Source organism: Panicum virgatum, chromosome 8N, assembly GCF_016808335.1.
Source record: "Panicum virgatum strain AP13 chromosome 8N, P.virgatum_v5, whole genome shotgun sequence".
NCBI classification, from domain to species: domain Eukaryota; kingdom Viridiplantae; phylum Streptophyta; class Magnoliopsida; order Poales; family Poaceae; genus Panicum; species Panicum virgatum.
In genome coordinates, this window is record NC_053152.1 from 14,337,221 (window position 1) to 14,357,351 (window position 20,131).

Sequence of the window (20,131 nt, forward strand, 5' to 3'; positions counted from 1 at the left end):
TGATGTAGTGTTCCAAAAGCCCAAAGAATCAGACAACCATTTGAAAGCTCTCTACATGAGGGGGCATATTAATGGGAAGCCGATTTCTCGCATGCTCGCGGATGGTGGGGCCATTGTGAATTTTATGCCCTACTCACTATACACTGAGGCGGTCCCCACCGGCTGAACCAACTTTAGTTCTCGGCCTTTCTCCTCCAACTTTTGCCCAGGAGAGAGAGAGATAGAGTAGATCCCGGAGGTTCTAGGTTGGGAAGAAGAGAGACAGATAGAGCGCAGATAAAGGATCGATCTAGGGGAGCAAATGTAAGGATAAAGCGTAATCAAGGAAACTTCGGGCCCATGTAGGATTTTTGCAAGTGCTTGTCAACAAGATGTCCTGCCACACAAAGATATTTCCAATTCCACTAGTGCAAAATCAACGTGGTTTTTTTTTTCCAAAGTCGGTAAGGGAAGCCCCAACCTGTATACATATACATACACACGATAATAATATTCTACATCTAGGGTGTAGAATATCTACACCCACCTTCTGTTACTAGGAAAAATAATTGTCAAAATACTGAATTAAATTTATCAAGTTATCGAACAATGTCCTGTAATAGCTCGTCGGTTGCTGAACTACTGAAAATTTGTTCAGTAATTATGTTCAGTCTAGCTATTAGTGTAGAATAAACTGCTAGACCTAAGGTGTAGAATAGCGTATAGGTGTGTGTATCAACGTGGTTGATCTGTCCTAACTACTTACATATATTCATAACTAATGACTGAAATCTTTAACAAGTATAGATAAATAAATATATATACAATATATATAGTGTACATGGCTATCTAATACCTGTGTAAAATGTGTGAAATTAAAAAGACGGTGATCAGCTCCGACAACACGTCTTCCTAATACTCAGCAGCACGCAGGCGGCCAACTACACAGCTTCGCTTGCTGAGTCAACATGATAACTGATAACCAAGTATAGACCATTATGAAGTTTAGGAGCATCAGGAACCCTTCCCAAGTATCCTCAAAACCTGAATGACCAAAGCTTGCGTGCCCAATTTAACAATTTGTTGCTCGGTGGCAGAAACTAGTACAAAAAACATTTACTGCAACCTTTAAAAATGCGGTCGGAGGTGGGCGGGCCGGTGGCCTGCCTCAGTTAACCATTGCCGGGCCGCCGGCTGTACAACCACCTCGATTAATTGTGTCCGAGGCGGTTGGCTTGCCCGCCTCGGATATGCCCTTTTATCTGTCTCGGATAAGTTTTTTGTAGTAGCGAGACATATGCAAACTGAATGAATAATATGTCCTTCATCAAGTTAAAGGGCTACGTGATTAATTCTATTCCTTCCACAGATTCCACACATATTGATACGCACAGTAGAACAGTACCAACAGTAGGAAATATATATATCACACAATGGTTCAAGGATCCAGAATCATACAATGTGCACAATAATATTCTTATCCCACACATGACCAACCGTAACAAGTAGGACAAAGGCCCCCAGCATGCATTTACCGTACACTTAGGCAGCACAACTCAACACGTATCATGTCAATCGAATTGCATTTCTTTTTTCTTAGGATTTTATCTGTGTTATCCTTTGCATGAGTGAAGCTCTTGGTGACAACATCCTAATTCATTTCCATAATTGCAATTCCTTGGTGGCAAGCGATGACAATCCTGCACAAGTTAATATATATTCATTAGGAAATTCATAATGACCCAATAACAAGAAGAGACGTTGGAGCACCATATCACTAGTTGATGACATTGATCCAACCGAAGTGATCTATGCGATAGTATAGAGCAATTCAACCAAATTATTTGAGGAAAATAAGTGTTTGGAGATGAAGAGATTTGTCACTTCCTAGTTCGTACCGTAATATCTAGCGTGCCAGTCAAGATAACTGATGTGATGATGTCCTCATTTTTATAGTTCAAATAAGACATGAAACATACAAAGTATGAAGCAATTCAAGAAATTGATTTTTTTTATTTGGACAGTCTTAGCTTAGCAAGTAAAACGATGCGCATAGTCAAATTACTGAAGAAACCAACCCGAAATTACTGAACCGAGATACCGTATTACCAAATTACGTTCAGTAAAAGGGGTGTCAGTAATCACACGTAGTAGTTATTACTAAAATTTTGTGGGTGTGGGTGTGTGTGTGTGTGTGTATACACATAAGGATTTTTTAGAACAAATTAAATGTTGATGGAAAGGTCTTTCATGCCCCTCGTGGGTTTGCTCTTAATTTGATTAGTACAATTAAGACCAATTTCAATGGGAGTATCATAGGAGTGTCACGAGCATTAAATGTCATACCACATCAGCAAATTTGCTGACATGGCAGAGTCATTTATGAGGAGAGAGGAGGGGGAGTTTTATGGGTTGAGGGAGTGTCATCACCATGACACTCCTCTGGCACAGTTACCAAGTTTCCAGTTCTAGTAGCTGTGCGATGACACCAGGGGCGAAGCTGCATGCAAGCGTCGGGGTCGCGACGATTTTTTGCAAAATCAGTGGTAAATTACTGTTTCGCACTATTCTACAATGAAGTCGACCTCGGCGTGCGATGAAGCAGACCCTGATGGCGTTCTCAGTTGGCTTCGCCCCTGGATGACACTTTCCACTAAAACTGGCCTAATAGTCAGCTAGCCTACCTCTTGATTGGCCAACTCTGATGCCTAGAAGTCCTTATATTTTGGGACTAAATTTTATACACCGTGGAGGGAGCAATTGATCTGGAGACGTGTCTCATCAATACATTTAATATTAATAGTATTTATCTTCGTGCACGATTGTCTCAAAATATAAGAACGTCACTATATGTGCTATCAAATGTACTACAATAACCGGAAAAAAGGCGCACAGCAAGTTAGTGTAAAATTTGCAATATTCTGGATTTAGCCATTTCTACAAAAAAACTGAAAGTTTTCATTACCTTCTGGAGCCTTTTATATATTCGAAAGCATAAACTGCACCAAGATTAACTCCAATAATCACTACTACAAAAACGTTGATTTGTCCCGGTTGGGAAACCGCTGTTGTCCCGGTTTCCCAACCGGGAACGCCTGTCCGGGACAAAAGGGGGTGCCCTTTTGTCCCGGTTGTGGCAACCGGGACAAAAGAGGACCTTTTGTCCCGGTTGGTAACACCAACCGGGACAAAAGGTGCAGCCAGCGCCCACGTGGCTGGCGCACCCTTTTGTCCCGGTTGGTGTTACCAACCGGGACAAAAGGTCTCTTTTTTTTTCATGTTTTTCTTTTCTCAATTCTTTTTCTATTTCAATTATACTTTTGCATTTCAATTAAACTTATGTATTGGAATTCAGTGTGTATGATCTCCACTAATATATACATATATATATAGTTACTTATATAATATTTGTCCTAGATAGTTTTCATATATAAATTAATTCACTTATATATATATGTATACACATATCTATACATGTGAATTCCTTTACATATGAAAATGTCTAGGACCAATATTATATAAATATATATATATACACATATATATTATTGGAGTGCTTATATATATAATACATACATACTCCATCATATTTGCATAGGTATATTCGTTCTTAATTACATAGTAGAATTTGCCTTTTGGAAATTTAATACATACATACATACTCATAAATAGAAATTTAATACATAGACACACATATATATTTACATAGTTATATTCGTTCTTAATTACATATATACGCGTATATTGTCATATTTACTGTGATTGTCAATATTAGATATTCCATCATAGTAGAATTCGCCTTTTGGATCGAGGACTTGCTCAACAATAAATCCGGAGAATTGTTCTTGAATCGCCATAACCTTTTCCTCCGGTATGAGTTTATCGCGCATCTCCCCGACCTATGGAAAAAGGGGATAATTAATTTCGACTAATTAAAATACGAGTTCAAATATTAACAAGTTTTTTTACTTACTTCCTCCTCCCAATCTGTCCAGCCCTTTGGAGGACCTACCAGACCATGGATGTTCTCGCATACATAGTATGCGCACAATACAGTGCCTGGTTTCTGCCTCATACACTTTAAGAGAGAAGAAATTATCAGGTATTTACATGAATATATAATAAAACTAATGAATCGTGCAACGAATCATCCAAGCGCGTACCGGAAAATCTGTCTTGATCTTCAATTCCTTGTCAAATTTGCCTGGATGATTTTTAGCGAATTCTTTCCAAACCCTGTGCATGATTAGAACAATTATAGTCAAGTAACAAAGTGATTCAAATTATCGGTCATGGACGGAGTAGTGGTAGAATTACTTTTTCATCATGTTAAGAAGATTTTCGTATTGTTCTGGAGGTCTCCTCAATGAGTCCATAACCACGAGTAGGCTCTTCTCGGGAATTATGACAATTAGGACAAAGTGTTCACTGCAAGATTATACGGAGGCAGTTCTTGGTAGTTAAGGTTTAAACAATTCGATTATAGAATAGAAAGAGTTAGACGGAAGGAATCACTCACGCAAAGTTGTAAGGAAACAATATCATTTGCTTGTTGTGATGAACGCTTATGTACTTGAACAAGTTTTGGAATATGTCATCGGGATTGTCCCGTAGAAGCCTCCAATTACAAGTAATTGGGTCGATGAAGCCGAGGTGAGAGTATCCCTTTCTTCTGCAAGTATGTATCTCCATTCTACATGATACCGAATAAATCAAGAGATCAGTATGTTGAGATCATGCAAAACAATACGTAAGGACAGTAAAATACTTACAGAACCCACAAGCCGACCATAGAGATGTCGAGGGCCTCCTGATGGAATAGTTGGTAAATTTCTTCCCAGTTTATCCATATAATGGCCTCCCCCCGTAAGAAATCGTCATCTTTAATCTTTGCGCCCTGCATGAAGATGCAATCGGCCATCGCACGCATGTAGTGCTGGTGCAGCTTATACATTTGCGTTGGAAGCACAGACACTACTTCGGGGGGTACAAGAGTTTTGCCGATCTCAAACGTCCATTTGACGACCACATCGGCCTTTGGAATATCTTCTCCCCCTGCAATCTGAGCGGCCGTCAGGTTTGATTCTTTCAGAAATGTAACAAAGTCTTGTTCTTGCGTCGTCTGTCCCACTACGAGAGGCTCTATTGATTGTTTCTTTTGGGCTCCGAGCTGTGGAACGTCGGACGACGACGACTTTGATTGTCTCTTCTTTTTCTCAGTAGTTTTGATAATTGTGCGTTCGTAGTCTGAAGGGGGGTCTCTCGGAATGAATTTTCTCTTATTTGCTTCGCACATTCCCTTAAAAAATTTCAAATCTATCGGATTTATCACTTTCTCGGGCTCCGGCTTCGGCTTCGGCTTGAAGTGCTCTTTAACTCTTTCTTGAGTTATCCGATCGCATTCTTCAAGGCTCATGTCCCAGGGTTTAATAGGAGCCTCCTTGGTTTTCTTCTTCTTTTCCTTCTTCTTTGGAGGCTCCCTAGCCGGTGCAGCAACCTTCTTTGCCGGCGGCCGTTTCTGCTTCTTTGCCGGCGGCGGAGGGGGTGACCATGGAGGCGACGGTGACGCTTGAGTGTTCATCGGCGCATGAGATGATGGTGATGGAGAATGTGCCGGTGAACCTTGCCGAGACAGTGCTGCCCTTGGGGAGTTTTGCGGAGATGCCGGTCTTGGAGAGGCATGCTGAGATGCCGGTCTTGGTGTTTGATCATCCGACTTTAGGACAATGTAGCGCTTATCCCATAGGATGTAGCCATGAATGGCTTCTGCTAGTGTCCTCTCCCCATCGCCTCCAGGAATATCAAGCTCGAGCGTCTCCCAACCCTGGCACACCTGCTCCACGCCAACTCTTGTGTATCTAGGCGGAATTTGCTGCCCGTGGTACACGTCGCCTGGTTCGGTTGGCATGGCGGTACCGTACGCAACAGTGAACATTAAGTTCTTAACGGCAGTCTGCAGGTCACAAGGTGTCCGGTGGGTGATCTCATCCACTGGAAATCGCTGCGGGGCCGACGCTTCAACTGCGGCCTGGATCCCCGTGGGCTCGGCAGCGGCGACGTCTGTGGAAGCGCAGCTGCTTTTCCGCTGAGACAGGTGATCGGCTGCGACACTAGGCTCTGGAGGCAACGTTTGCGCTTGCTGTTGCTGGCTCATTGCTACGGCCACTTGGCGTTGAACCTCTTCCTCCAGTCTTTGATCGTGTGACATGAGCCGTTCCTCTAGCCTTCGCAGGTGCTCCCGCTCATCATTCTTTCTTCTTTGCCGGCTTCTATATGAATCAATGTATTCCCTGAACCCATACTTCCACGGAACCACGCCTTTGCCTCTTGTGCGGCCCGGATGCTCTGGATTCCCAAGGGCGTAAGTCAGCTCGTCCCTCTCTCTATCCGGCTGGAATGTTCCCTCGGCCGCTGCTTGTATGGCCTCCTGTAGTCTCTGGGCTGCTCGCTGGATGTTTGGCCCATAGATGCAGTCACCAGTCAATGGGTCCAAGCTTCCCCCGTGACCATAAAACCAGGTCCTTGACCTTTCAGGCCAGTTCATGGTCGCAGGTCGGATGCCTCTGTCAAGCAGATCCTGCTCCATCTTCTCCCATTTGGGTACTGCAAGCTTGTAGCCTCCTTGGCCTAGAGTGTGATGGTACACTTTCTTCGAGGCGTTGTCTTTGGCCTTCTGCACCTTCTGAAGCCCAAGCTCTGAAGACTTGTATTCCACAAATGCATCCCAGTGACCCCTGAGCTTTTCGAGCTCGCCGGTAAATACGGGTGTGGTCCCGGTCTTGATATATTTCTTCGTCAAAATTTTCTTGAATGATCGCAGTTGTTCGGCCATCTTACTCAGGGTCCAGCGCTTGCATATCTCTTCGGATTCAGCTGGAACCGTGAAGTTTTTCTTAAGCTCCCGCCAGCACCATTCTTTTTCTCTTTCGGGTACCGCATCCCGTTCCTCGCTTGGATTGGAAGCTTTCCAGAGCCTAAAGCTGATCGGGATGTGGTCCCTGACAATACATCCGGATTGTCTTATGAATTTTTTGGCGGCAGCTTCTGGAGCGATCGGTTCGCCATCTGGACCAACTTCCGTTATAATGAACCGCCCTTCCAGTTTTTTTGTTGGGCCTCGCTTCGTCTTTTTCTGCTGCGACGATGATCCAGACGGCTATAAAAAAAACATTCATAGTATTCATATAGATTCAGATGAAAATATGATTGTCACTACAAATAAGTATAGTTTTGATATGTACATTAGCACTTTGTTCAGCAGCAGCGTCATCCTGAATAGATGGTGCCTCAATTCCATCACCGGACATATTCAAATATATGTCGGTATTGCTGCCATCATCAGCTTGTTCAGCGACATCTCCTTGACCTTCGCCAATCATATTCAACAGGAACTGTTCGTCTTCCGCGTCTGTGTGTCGCGGGTCCATCGTAACTAAAATATGAATACAAATAAAACCCTTAAAAATTATCTAAATAATCCACTCCAGAAATTTGCGGCTAGGGATAGGCGGAGGGCCGAGGGCCGAAGGCGAAGGGCTCAAAGCCGAGGGCCGGAGGCGCACTGGGGCGAACGCGGAGCCGGGGGGGACGTGGGCTCAGGGTGAGCTATGAGCAGAGACGGAGAGAATGATTCTTTTGCATTGGGGGCTTCCTTGCTAGGCTTTATTGAATTGGGTCCATATATGCTACTCTCTCCATGTCAAAATAAGTATAGTTTTTTGCATCCAAATTTTGTCCCACAAAGAATGTAGTTTTAGCTTGTAATGAGATTCATCTAATTAAAGCAATACTAATTATACTCTCTCCATGTCAAAATAAGTATAGTTTTTTTCCTATATGATTTTTTTGTTTGATTTTCTTTCTGGAAGATCACATCTAGATATAAGTGTCACTATCTAATGACTACTTGGCTGCAGGTAATTGTGATGGATGGGGTGCTTCCATCAAGTTTGGCCCTGTCCACATGATATTTTAGGTGGTCCATTTAGTTTGCCACAAAATTCTAAGATCTTTCAATCTACGTGCAGCGCAAGAGAGTCATCGGGGTCTTATGTTCTTATTGACATGTGGTTTTTTATCACTTTTTTGTTAAGTCCAAGCCAAAAGATTCTCAATTTTAATTTGAATCATTTGTTGAGTAGAAATTATAATATCTGTTGTCAAAAAGGAAATTATCATCAATTAAAGGTTAGGGCTCGGTTGTAAGACGTATTTCGATTACCAAACTTTACCAATTTTTTGACCAATAATTAGTCAAATTATATACATATATATTTAGTGCACAAAAGTTACATCACTATATTCATACTCAAATCAAAGGAATTTAATGATGAAGATTCTGTAACTAGCAACTAAGAATATATAATGATGAATTAAGGGTCAAAATCTACCGAGACTTTCACCTATAACAAAATACAGCCGACATTGATAGAGCAGGCGAAGTGCTAGAGTAGGTAACACTGTCAAGTGACACCATAAGAGTATGAGACAAATTCTAGATGAGGACATCACAGATCGGCATGTGTAGTAAGACAGAAGTATCCACTAGATGAGGACATCACGAACTCCCGATCTGTAAAAGAACAGATCGAAGAATACCCACACAACAGGGCGGCGGCGCGGCGGCGTGCAGTGGAGGCCGCCGACGAGGGCGTGCGCGCGGAGTGGAGGCCGGGGGCGGCGCTCGCAGGGACGACGGCGCTCGGTGACGTGGGCTCGCGCGGCGGGGCTCTGGGCGGCAACATCGACGGCGGCGGTGCTCGGGGAGCTCGAGCGGTGGGGGGAGCAGGGGAACGGACGGCGCGGGAGGGAGGAAGGGCGAAGGAGGGAGGAAGCTAGGAAATATATGGGGGGGGGCCTTTTGTCCCGGGTGAAGCCACCACCCGGGACAAAAGGACCTTTTGTCCCGGGTGGTGGCTTCACCCGGGACAAAAGGGGTTTTTGGGCGGGCCGGGAAAATTCCCAGCCCGCGGCCCACCTTTAGTCCCGGGTGGATCTACCACCCGGGACAAAAGGGGCCCGTTTTCCCTCGTTCCCGCCTAATGTTATGTTTGTTTTTGTTTCTTTTAACTTCTCTTTTAAAATTGGCTTTCATTTGTTATTTCAGTTAATAAAATTATGATTCCAAAAATTATGGAACAAAATTTCTTATCTCTATATAAACTTGATACACGCAACAAAAATAATTAATTTTCATTCAAGTGATTGGGTCAATGAAATATCTAACTTTTTTGAAATCATATTTGTTATTTTGACCATGCAAAAATATATTAGGTGAAATTTTTTTTCAAACTGTTGCTTTTCGATAGAAAGTGGATTCTATCACGATATTAACGTTTAAAAAGTGAATTTTAGATAAAATTAAGCAATTTCATGATATTAATGAGTAGTGTGTGAGTTTGAGAGATAGTGTGTGTTAGTGAGATTGTGTGTGTTAGTGAAAGAGTATAGTGTGTTAATGTGAATGTAATTTCATGAAATAAATAAAATTAGTTGAGTAATCCATTATTGAATGAAAATTATAATTGAGTCTAGTAATTAAGTGAAAAATATATAAAATAATATAAATAACACATAAAATATAATTGTACAGTACATATATAATAAAAGTATTCGAATTGCGATTATGTTTTTATACAATAATATAAAATGATTCAAGTACATGAAGGATTAGCGGTAACAGACTTTCTCTTCACAAATGTCCCTTGATTATGATCACGGCGCAAGTATGGAGCATCATCATTGGCTAGCAGGATGCATGGATCAGCATTTACTTCGAAAGGTGGAATGGCAACAAAATTATTATATTCTTCTGAAAAGTCTGTCTTGTCCTCCACTCCAACGATGTTTCTCTTTCCTGATAGAACTATGTGTCGCTTAGGCTCATCCTTTTGCTTGTTGATCCCCTTCTTTGGCTTGCTGGACATGTCCTTAATGTAGAAAACCTGAGCGACATCCTGGGCTAGGACAAATGGCTCGTCTCTATACCCAAGATTGTTGAGATCAACTATTGTCATCCCATACTCATCTTTTGTTACCCCTCCTCCAGATAGCTTAACCCATTGGCAACGAAATAGAGGCACCTTGAAATTGGGACCGTAATCCAGCTCCCATATCTCTTCAATGTAGCCGTAATATGTGTCTTTTTTTCCATTATTGTCCGTGGCATCCATACGAACACCGCTGTTTTGGTTGGTACTCTTTTTATCTTGGGCTATCGTATAAAATGTGTTTCCATTTATCTCGTACCCTTGGTATGTTAAGATATTCCAAGATGGTCCCCTAGCCAATAAGAACAGTTGTTCACTTATATCCATGTTATGCATTAGATGCTTCCGCAACCAGCTACAGAAAGTGTTCATGTGCTCACGTGTAATCCATGCCTCAGACTTTTCCGGGAAATTGGAGAGAAGAATTTTCTTGTGTTCCTCGATATATGGGTCAACCAAGGATGATTGTTGAAGAACCGTATAATGCGCTTTCTTGAATGAGAAATCATCTGTGCAGACATAAGATTTCTTTCCTAATGTACCCTTTCCAGTTAGTCTCCCCTCATATCGCGATTCAGGGACTCCAATCAGTTTAAGGTCATCAATAAAGTCAACACAAAAGTCAATGACCTCCTCAGTTCCGTAGGCACTGGCGATGCTTCCTTCTGGACGAGCTCTATTACGAACACATTTCTTGAGTACCCCCATGAACCTTTCGAATGGGAACATGTTGTGTAGAAATACTGGTCCGAGAATATCAATCTCTTTGACAAGGTGCACTAGAAGATGTGTCATGATGTTGAAGAAAGATGGTGGAAATATCAGCTCAAAGCCAACAAGACATTGCACCACATCGTTTTGCAGCTTTATCAAATTCTCCGGGTCAATTATCTTCTGAGAAACTGCGTTGAGGAAGGCACATATCTTCACGATGGTTAACCGGACGTTATCAGGCAGAATCCCCCGCAGCACAACCGGAAGAAGTTCAGTCATAAGCACATGGCAGTCATGGGACTTGAGATTTGTAAATTTCTTCTCTGCCAAATTTAAGATTCCTTTTATATTGGATGAGTATCCAGATGGAACCTTTATACTGCTCAAGCAGTCAAACATGGTTTCTTTCTCTTCCTTGCTAAGAGTATAGCTGGCAGGACTTAAGTATTGTCGTCCATTATCTCGCTGTTGTGGATGTAAGGCATCTCGTTCTTCCATACGTTGCAATTCTTGACGTGCTTCTACTGTATCTTTTGTCTTTCCGTACACTCCCAAGAATGCTATCAGGTTGACGCAAAAATTCTTCGTGAGGTGCATCACATCAATTGCATGACGAACATCTAAGACTTCCCAATATGGTAGCTCCCAAAATATAGATTTCTTCTTCCACATGGGCGCCATTCCATTTTCGTTCGGAACAGGTTGGCTACCAGATCCCTTTCCAAAAACAACTTCTAGATCTTTTACCATGTTGAAGACGTCTTTACCACTACGGTGCATCGGTTTTGTTCGGTGGTCCGCTTGGCCTTTGAAATGCTTGCCCTTCTTTCGTACCGCATGCCTGATGGGAAGAAACCGACGATGACCCATGTATACAACCTTCTTACAGTGAGTCAACCATATATTATCGGTATCATCTAAACAGTGTGTGCATGCTTTGTATCCCTTGTTCGAATGTCCTGACAAGTTACTAAGAGCAGGCCAGTCATTGATCGTTACGAACAGCAATGCTCGTAGGTTGAAGTTTTCCTGTTTGTATTCATCCCACATCCGTACACCTTCATCGCCCCAGAGCAATAAGAGTTCTTCGACCAATGGTCTTAGGTACACATCAATGTCATTTCCGGGCTGCTTTGGACCCGGGATAAGCACTGGCATCATGATGAACTTTCGTTTCATGCAGAGCCATGGTGGAAGATTGTACAGACAAAGAGTCACAGGCCAAGTGCTATGACCACTGCTCATCTCACCAAAAGGATTCATGCCATCCGTACTCAAACCGAACCTTATGTTTCTCGCATCCAAATCAAATTTAGGGTACGTTCTATCTATTTTTCTCCACTGCGACCCATCAGCGGGGTGTCTCAACATCGAGTCTTTCTTGCGTTCCTCTTTGTGCCATCGCATCAACTTAGCATTATCTTTATTTCTAAACAGACGCTTCAAACGTGGTATTATAGGCAAATACCACATGACCTTCGCAGGAACTCTCTTCCGGGGAGGCTCTCCCTCGACATCTCCAGGATCATCTTTTCTAATCTTGTAACGCAATGCACTGCATACGGGACATGCATCCAAATTCTCGTACTCGCCTCGGTAGAGGATGCAGTCGTTGGGGCATGCATGTATCTTTTGCACTTCCAGTCCCAAAGGGCAAACAAGTTGTTTGGCTTCATACATTGTGGCAGGCAATTCATTGTCCTTAGGAAGCATTTTTTTAACAAGTTTGAGTAATTCACCAAATCCCTTGTCGGATACACCATTTGTCGCCTTCCATTGCAGCAACTCCAAGGTGGTGCCAAGTTTCTTAAATCCATTTTGACAATCTGGGTACAACAACTTATGGTGGTCCTCTAACAACTTCTGGAACTTCAACCTCTCCGTTTCACTCTCACAGTCTGCCTGCACATTGTGCAATGCTTGCCCCAGATCGTCGCTGGGATCATTTTCTGCTACATCTACTTCGGGCTCTTCCATGGGAATATCGTCATCGAATGCACCGATTCCAGCATTCCCGGGAAAGTGGTCGTCAAAATCTTCTTCTTCATTGTCTTCCATGGTAACCCCCTGTTCTCCGTGCTTCGTCCAACAAACATACTTTTTCATGAAACCATTTGCGAAAATGTGGCTGTGTAGGATTCTTGAAGATGAGTAATCCTTGTTATTGTTGCAATGAACACACGGGCAGCACATAAAACCATTCTGCTTGTTTGCCTCAGCCACAGACAAAAAATAATGCAGGCCATCAATGAATTCTTTCGAACGTCGGTCAGCATTGTACATCCATTGCCGGTCCATCTGCATTTTAAATAAATCGATTTGAATTCTTTACACGTATCGAATAAATAAAATATATCAAACCTAAATTAAACTAAATGTAACATAACATGAATAATTAAAAGATATGCAATATCTATCATACATCTTGATTAATTAAAAGGGGTACTTAATCCATTACAGAACTTAACAAAGGAGTACTATACATGAAATTTAAAAATTCGGTCAACAACACATAGGTTTTCAACCGTCCTTGCGTTGGAACGCAGAATGTTCTAACGGATTTCTTGCTGGCGCAGAATAAGATGGCGGAGCTGAAACCTCCGAGTTTGGTGGTGACGAACCGTAACGCCGCAATAAATCCTCAAGATCAAACGGAGGTTCCTCGCCCCTTGCCATGCATTCTCTATATTCTTTTTCCAAATAACGGAGCGCTGCCCTATGAAAAGCACTAGGTTTTTTGGACCGACGACCTACTCGAGTTGTGCCCTTCTCTCCAGAAGGACAACGATCACCCCCACCGGCGCCACTCCCTCCAGCTGTTGAAGCCATATTTTACTGAAAAATACCTTTATTTTCCACAAAATTATAAATTCTTACCATTACAAAGCAAAAATTATTTACTATTACAATTACAATGATCAGATTAATAACTCTTGCAAATAACAATGAAATTATATAAAAAAAGACGAAATGTATCATTAATCCTCAAGAAATCTCTAATTAATTGAAAGAAATCTCTATAACTTCTAATTACTTTGACACCCTTCAGTTCCAGGAGTACACTCTTTTCAATATCCAGAAACCCTCTAGAAGAAAAATAAACCTTTATTTCTGAAAATGTATATGTCAGTAACCTCAACCCTGCGGTGATGACACTGCCTTTCGGGGGGACACGGTGCGGTACAAGGATGTCACCAATCGGCTAGTCGCAGCACCAACATTTACGATTAATAGGCACAGCACTTGGCACAGGCAGCATGCTCGTTCATATGCTCTCAGTACAACAACGGCATGCTGACTGCGTCAAATGCTGTCTTCTTATCAATCGGAAGTGCTGGTGATGCGACCAACCGATTTGCGACGTCCTTATAGCGCATCGTGTATCCCTGAAAGGTAGTGCCATCACCGTTGGATGGAGATTAACGACGTATACTTGTTTCGAAATAAAGATTTTTTTAGCTTCTAGATGGTTTCAATGTGAGCCTGATTAAATACATCACTAGAGTGTCAAAATAATCCATTCATAATACAAAAAATTCTATAATATACTCATTTCATTAATTCATTCACGAATAAAAAAATCAACTATCCACAATATGGTCATATATACAAGTACATCACATGAAGTATCTACACTCATTCTAAAAATTTCTACTATCCATATACTCATCTAAATCTAAAAGAAAATTACGCCTACATATGCAATCTAGCTAGCAAAATAATGTCCAAGAAATGAGCTAGCTACACATTTTCTCTATTTCTAAAGTATGAAATGAGCTATACAAGCCAAGGAAGAAGAGAAAAACAAGCCCCAAACCTTTAGAGCAGATGGATGGACGGGGAATCAAAGATCTTCACAAATGTGGTGAAGAAATGAGCAAAACTCCTCTATCCCGAGCCAAGAACAGAGAAAACAAGTGAGCTGAATGGCTCGGGCGGGGGGAGAGGGAAGGGGATAAGGGGCGCAAGGCCTTTTGTCCCGGTTGGAGGCACGAACCGGGACAAAAGGGGGGACTTTTGTCCCGGTTGGTGGTTCCAACCGGGACAAAAGGCTACGCGGGCCTTTTGTCCCGGTTGGAACCACCAACCGGGACAAAAGGCTCCCATTTTGTCCCGGTTGGTGTCTCCAACCGGGACAAAAGGCCCCCGTCCCCCCCCGCTGGCCCGGCTAGCCGTTGGACCCGGGACAAAAGCCACCTATTGTCCCGGGCCCAAAGGCTGCCGGGACAAATGGCCAGGAACAAAGGCCTGTTTTGTAGTAGTGAATATTTTCAAGCCTGCGCGATTCAGAAGGCTGCTGTTCAAACTTTATGCACAGGGTGCTGTTCAAACTGAACAATGGTGTGAGCAAAACAAGCATAATATTACTGCTCCTTACCTGTACGTATGGCAGTCCCATAGACGCACAGTTCCATCATGCGAACCTGTGATTAGTACCGGGATCTCTGGATGACGGTAGACAGAACCAATACGGTTCGTGTGCCCTTTGAGTGTCTGAACACATGTTTCTGTCTCCAAGTCCCATATCTGACATAGAAAATGTTAATTGGTGAAGCAATATATACACCACGGAACTACATGAGCGTACTGTTCAGTAACAAAGTCCATACATGTGCAGTCCCATCACAAGAGCCGGTAATCAAATACTGATGAATATAACTTGTGTAGTTTTGAACACAAAGCAGTCTGTCTTGATGTTCGGACGATAAAGTTATTTTGCTCTCAGAAGATACAATATTCCAGATCTGTAGGGCATAACACAATGCAACCCTATTAATTATTAGCCTCCAAGTGCAGAATTTAATCGTAGATTTCCGTAACAACAAAACTGATATTGAATGGAAGAGCCATTGAATAAGACCCATATCCAAAAATACCTTGATGGTGCAGTCCGCGGAAGCACTGGCGAAACTGTTGGGATTTATGGGGTTAATGTTTACTTGCGTTACTCTGTCAGAATGCCCCTCAAATATTCGAGCACACTCCCAGCCTTTCTCCCAGTTCCAAAGCTTTATCAGGTGGTCGTCGGATGATGAAATCACAATAGGATCAGAGGGATGCACGGCCAAGGACGTGATTTTATCCTCATGAGCTTCGATGCTTGTGACCTTCTCATCTGTCTCGTAGTTGTACACATAGATAAACCCATCACCATCACCAGCCACAAACCATTCTTTTCGTTCAATGAATTTAGCTGAATAAACTGCAGTTAAAATAAATGATATAAGCAAAAGTATAAGTTTGGCAATAAATAATAGATACAGTAACGTAAGAAAGCAAGCCTGGTCTTTGTGTGAAGTCGAATCTGCTCTCTATTTCCTGTGGATACACGAGCATATTTAATAACTTTATCCATTATAGAGCACAGAGACCACAAATCTAGTTCCAGTAGAAACCTACCAGTTCCTTGTAGTCCCAAATGAAAATGTCGCCCCCTTTATGGCTCGTCAAAATCCTGTATTATACAAATTGTCAATTTAAAGGTAGGAAATTAAGATCGATCATCTTGTCATTTTGGTACAACGATATAAATAACTGCAACACTCAAACTACCACGCACTAACCATGGCTCCGTCGGATGCAAGTCCACGGACATCACCTCTGAAAAATTCTTATTGGGTATGATCTGATTCAGCCAAAACAGTGGAACACCAATCAGCACGAATTAATGAAAAAGACTTGTGGTGTACGTAAATGCTGAAGTGAGAGAGAAGGGTGTTAACTTGCCTCGATTCCACACCAGAACGGCTGCCATAGATTCCAGCAGAACCAAAAAAAAAAAAGCAGATGGAAACCTACATAAGTCTATTATACAACATTTAGGCTTGTTTTATGCATTCACATTTCATGTCGAGCTTACTCGATCAGGAGTTGCCTCTTCAGGCGAGTAAAAAGCAACACTCAACGTCATCTCATGCTCCTGCTTATGAGCCCGTAACTCTTTGGATTCCTTAAAAGAGTTGCTAAATGAGATGGCTGCTGAGTCTAGGTCGGCATTCTCTAGGCCCACACCCTCATGAAAGATTCTGCTCTCCAGCGAAAGCAATTCGTGAGTGTCCAGCGGAGACTGATTCTTCTGCTCTCTCATTGTCACAACGAGAGTGTAAGTGGCCCTCGGCGGCACAACAGCATATAGTGGCATCTCCGAGTTGTATCTCCTTTTGTTCTTCGCCCGAAGTCTAGCAGCGATGTAGTCATCTGTAACGTTGGTTAGTCGCAATGGACATGAGGATAATTTGTCTGGCTTGAAGGGGATGCGAAGTTGCGCAGGGTAAACGTCAAGTAGCACATTGGACAAAGGTTTTGTCTCGCCCTCACTTATCTGCAAGATAACAGGGATATCAGGAGGTGGCTCTCTGGGATTTTTTTTTAAAAGACACAAATCTTATTAGCTATCGTTCTTGGTAACTACAATTATCAATATAGGGCACCATCTATGCTAAAAATTTCAGATATTACAATATATATAAGTATCCGTACCTGCTCAAACATCGGTACACGTTTCCCATTGAGCTTAAGAACAATATCAACTATGGAAGGCCTTTTGTTCCGATCAGCCTCCACACACTTCAGCCCAATTACAATGCATGCTCTTACTTGCTGGAGACCATTTGGATCTAGTGATGGGTACTTGTGTATTATTTGCTCATTCGTTTTCCAATTTTCATGTACCTGCAGAGTTGGATTTAATCCTTATTGAGAATGTATTAACTGAATACATGGAAACATTCTAAAAGCCGATGTTTCGAATTTCCAGTCATCAAGTAATGCTGTCTTACATTGGTAACAAAGTTTCTTGCAGATCTGTCTTCAGAATATCCACAGTTCTTCTCTCCAGTCGTGATCTCAAGAATAAGCATGCCTAAACTATATATGTCTGACATGGTGGAGATTTCACCTCTGTATAGATATTCTGGAGCCATGTACCCACTGCAAGAGTTTATCAAAGAATTAAACACATTTTAATTTATACCAATTGGAAGGAATAATCATACTTTGTAGTTTGTTTCGGCTTACTTATATCCCTTAACATTGACTGTGTACATCCTGGTCTGCTCTTGGCCAAAGAGTCTTGAGAGACCAAAATCAGCAATCTTTGGCACCCAGTTATCATCCAACCATATTGAGTTAGGCGCGAGATTCATATGAACAAGGGGCCCACTAACCAAATCCATGTGAAGGAAATGTATACCCTGGCAGATTCCCCTTATTATTTTGAATCGTGTGTCCCAGATTATTGACATAGTGTCTGCTGAAGGAGTCAAGGAATAATAAAAAGTCAAGAAAGTACTACTGAATAATAAGTATTCTAAGGTAGGAGTGTCGGAAACTGTATGTTGCTTACGCATTGGTGGCGGTAAATGAATAATGGGAATTAGTAAGAATCACAATAACTATTTTGACAATCGTTCATATCCCTCAAGTATGAATAGCGCGCAAACAGAGAGAGAGAGAGAGAGAGAGAGATGTTGGATAGTGCACTGCATACCATAAATTTGTTGCTTAACGTCCTCCATGGATCATTTATGTGCCCCTTCTAGTGAATCATAAGTTTTCTAAGATACAAGTGTACGAGTGTATGTTTCTTACTTTAGTGGCACTAGAATGAACATTGGAAATAAGAATCATGAAAGCAATGAAAGGCTCGGTAAATTGATGATTGATTATTGAGAGTACAAGAGTATATTATATAGGAAAGGGTCGGTCTAGGGTTTATAGAAACACCCAATCAATGAAGCTCCTTGGCTAATACGCATCAATTACCATAAAACACACCAGCAGCCCTAGCACACAAGGCTAGGCGCCACGACCCATGGCCGGCCCACTAGGTCAACCTAACACCCCCCCTGCAATCGGATCGTCAGGCATTGTGCACGTTCAAACTGGACCTGAACTCTGTGAAGACCGAAGATGGGAGGCCTTTAGTGAAGATATCTGCAAATTGTGATGAAGTCGGAACATGCAGGACTCGGAGATCACCGATGGCAACCCGCTCCCGAACAAAGTGAAGATCAATCTCAATGTGCTTGGTGCGCTAATGCTAGACTGGGTTGGAGGATATGTAGACAGCATTGATGTTGTCACAATACACCAGGGTGTCCCGACCCAAGGAGGCGTGAAGCTCCTGGAGGAGCAGGCGCAACCAGGTGGCTTTAGCGACACCATTTGCCACCACGCGATACTCAGCTTCAGAACTACATTTGGATATCGTGTTCTAACGCTTGGAGGACCAGGAGATAAGGTTGTCCTCGAGGAACACAGCATAGCCCGAGGTGGACTTGCGCTTATCTGGACAGCCAGCCCAATCAGCATTAGTATAGACTTGAATATCAGCAGAAGACGACAGTCGCATCAGGAGACCGAGGTGAAGAGCCACGAATGTAGCAGAGGATCTGCTTGAGCGCTGTGAGATGAGGCTCTCGGGGGTCATGCATGTGAAGATAGACCTACTGCACAACATAGGCTATATCCGGTCGAGTGAATGTCAAGTGCTATAGAACACTAACAAGACTGCGGAAGTCGGTGGCATCAGAAACAAGAGCTCCATCAGCCGGCTACCTTGGGATTGTTGTCCACAGGAGTAGAACATGGCTTGCACTCTGTCATCCCAGCTCGATCAAGTATCTCCAACATATACTATTTCTAAGAGAGGAGTAGACCATCACCACATCGTTGAACATGCATACCAAGGAAGTGATGCAGTTCACCAAGGTCCTTAATAGAGAATTCCCGCTGAAGAGATGAAATAATCTGTCGAAGAAGAGCTAGAGAGGAAGCAATGAGGACAACACATAAAGCAGCAAATAGACTTTGTTTGATCCGTGCCGGTAAACAAATAGTGAAGTGTCCGACTTGGCTTAAGGAAACCCAAGAGAGAGAAAATGCGTGGCGAACCGGCTGTATCATGACCGAGGAGCCTGTTTCAACCCATACAGGGACTTGTTCAGACGACAGACGAAGTCCGGATGGGTGGGATCCTCAAAACCAGACGGCTGCATGCAGTACTGTCTTAGTCAAGGTACCGTGCAAGAATGCATTCTTGACATCAAGCTGGTGAACAGGCCAATGAAAGGGACAGAGAGAGCACTGTGCGAACTGTAGCTGGCTTCACCACAGGACAGAATGTCTATGAGAAATCCAAGCCAGGGCACAGGGTGAATCCGCGGAGGACCCAATGGGCCTTGTACCGCTCAAGAGATCCATCTGCCTGGAACTTGTAATTGAAGATCCACTTCTCGATAACAACATTGGCCCCTGTAGGACGAGGCACAAGATCCCAGGTGTGATTCTGCAGCCGAGCATCACGTTCCTCCACCATAGCTGCTCGCCAATTGGGGTCGGCAAGATTGTTGCGGTAGGTCTTTAGATGGGAGACAGAGTTGCAGCATGAAGGGCTAGCTGGATAGGACGGGCTGGTCTTCTGGTAGCCGCTCTTGGCGGGCGTCATC

At 42.9% G+C, this 20,131-nt stretch overlaps 1 protein-coding gene across 8 annotated transcripts in view; it reads right to left on the bottom strand.

The window, feature by feature from the left end:
* Positions 1 to 1,373: 1,373 nt before the first annotated feature.
* LOC120685466 (receptor like protein kinase S.2-like) overlaps positions 1,374 to 20,131 on the bottom strand; it is a 36,703-nt gene continuing 17,945 nt past the window's right edge. For 5 of the 8 annotated variants that reach the window (XM_039967411.1, XM_039967415.1, XM_039967408.1 and 2 more), the window contains 14 exons: positions 17,700 to 17,934; positions 17,462 to 17,612; positions 17,163 to 17,354; positions 16,543 to 17,004; positions 16,410 to 16,442; positions 16,247 to 16,308; positions 16,083 to 16,137; positions 15,965 to 16,001; positions 15,560 to 15,885; positions 15,293 to 15,427; positions 15,061 to 15,209; positions 14,950 to 14,959; positions 2,945 to 3,003; positions 1,374 to 1,679 (listed from right to left, as the gene is read on the bottom strand). In XM_039967411.1, coding sequence (XP_039823345.1) covers positions 1,631 to 1,679; positions 2,945 to 3,003; positions 14,950 to 14,959; positions 15,061 to 15,209; positions 15,293 to 15,427; positions 15,560 to 15,885; positions 15,965 to 16,001; positions 16,083 to 16,137; positions 16,247 to 16,308; positions 16,410 to 16,442; positions 16,543 to 17,004; positions 17,163 to 17,354; positions 17,462 to 17,612; positions 17,700 to 17,934 — 1,955 coding nt within the window. In that variant the 3' untranslated portion in view covers positions 1,374 to 1,630. Of the gene's footprint in view, positions 1,680 to 2,944; positions 3,004 to 14,949; positions 14,989 to 15,060; positions 15,210 to 15,292; positions 15,428 to 15,559; positions 15,886 to 15,964; positions 16,002 to 16,082; positions 16,138 to 16,246; positions 16,309 to 16,409; positions 16,443 to 16,542; positions 17,005 to 17,162; positions 17,355 to 17,461; positions 17,613 to 17,699; positions 17,935 to 20,131 lie in introns of all 8 variants that reach the window. The other 3 variants (XM_039967414.1, XM_039967412.1, XM_039967413.1) reach the window with 3 other exon arrangements.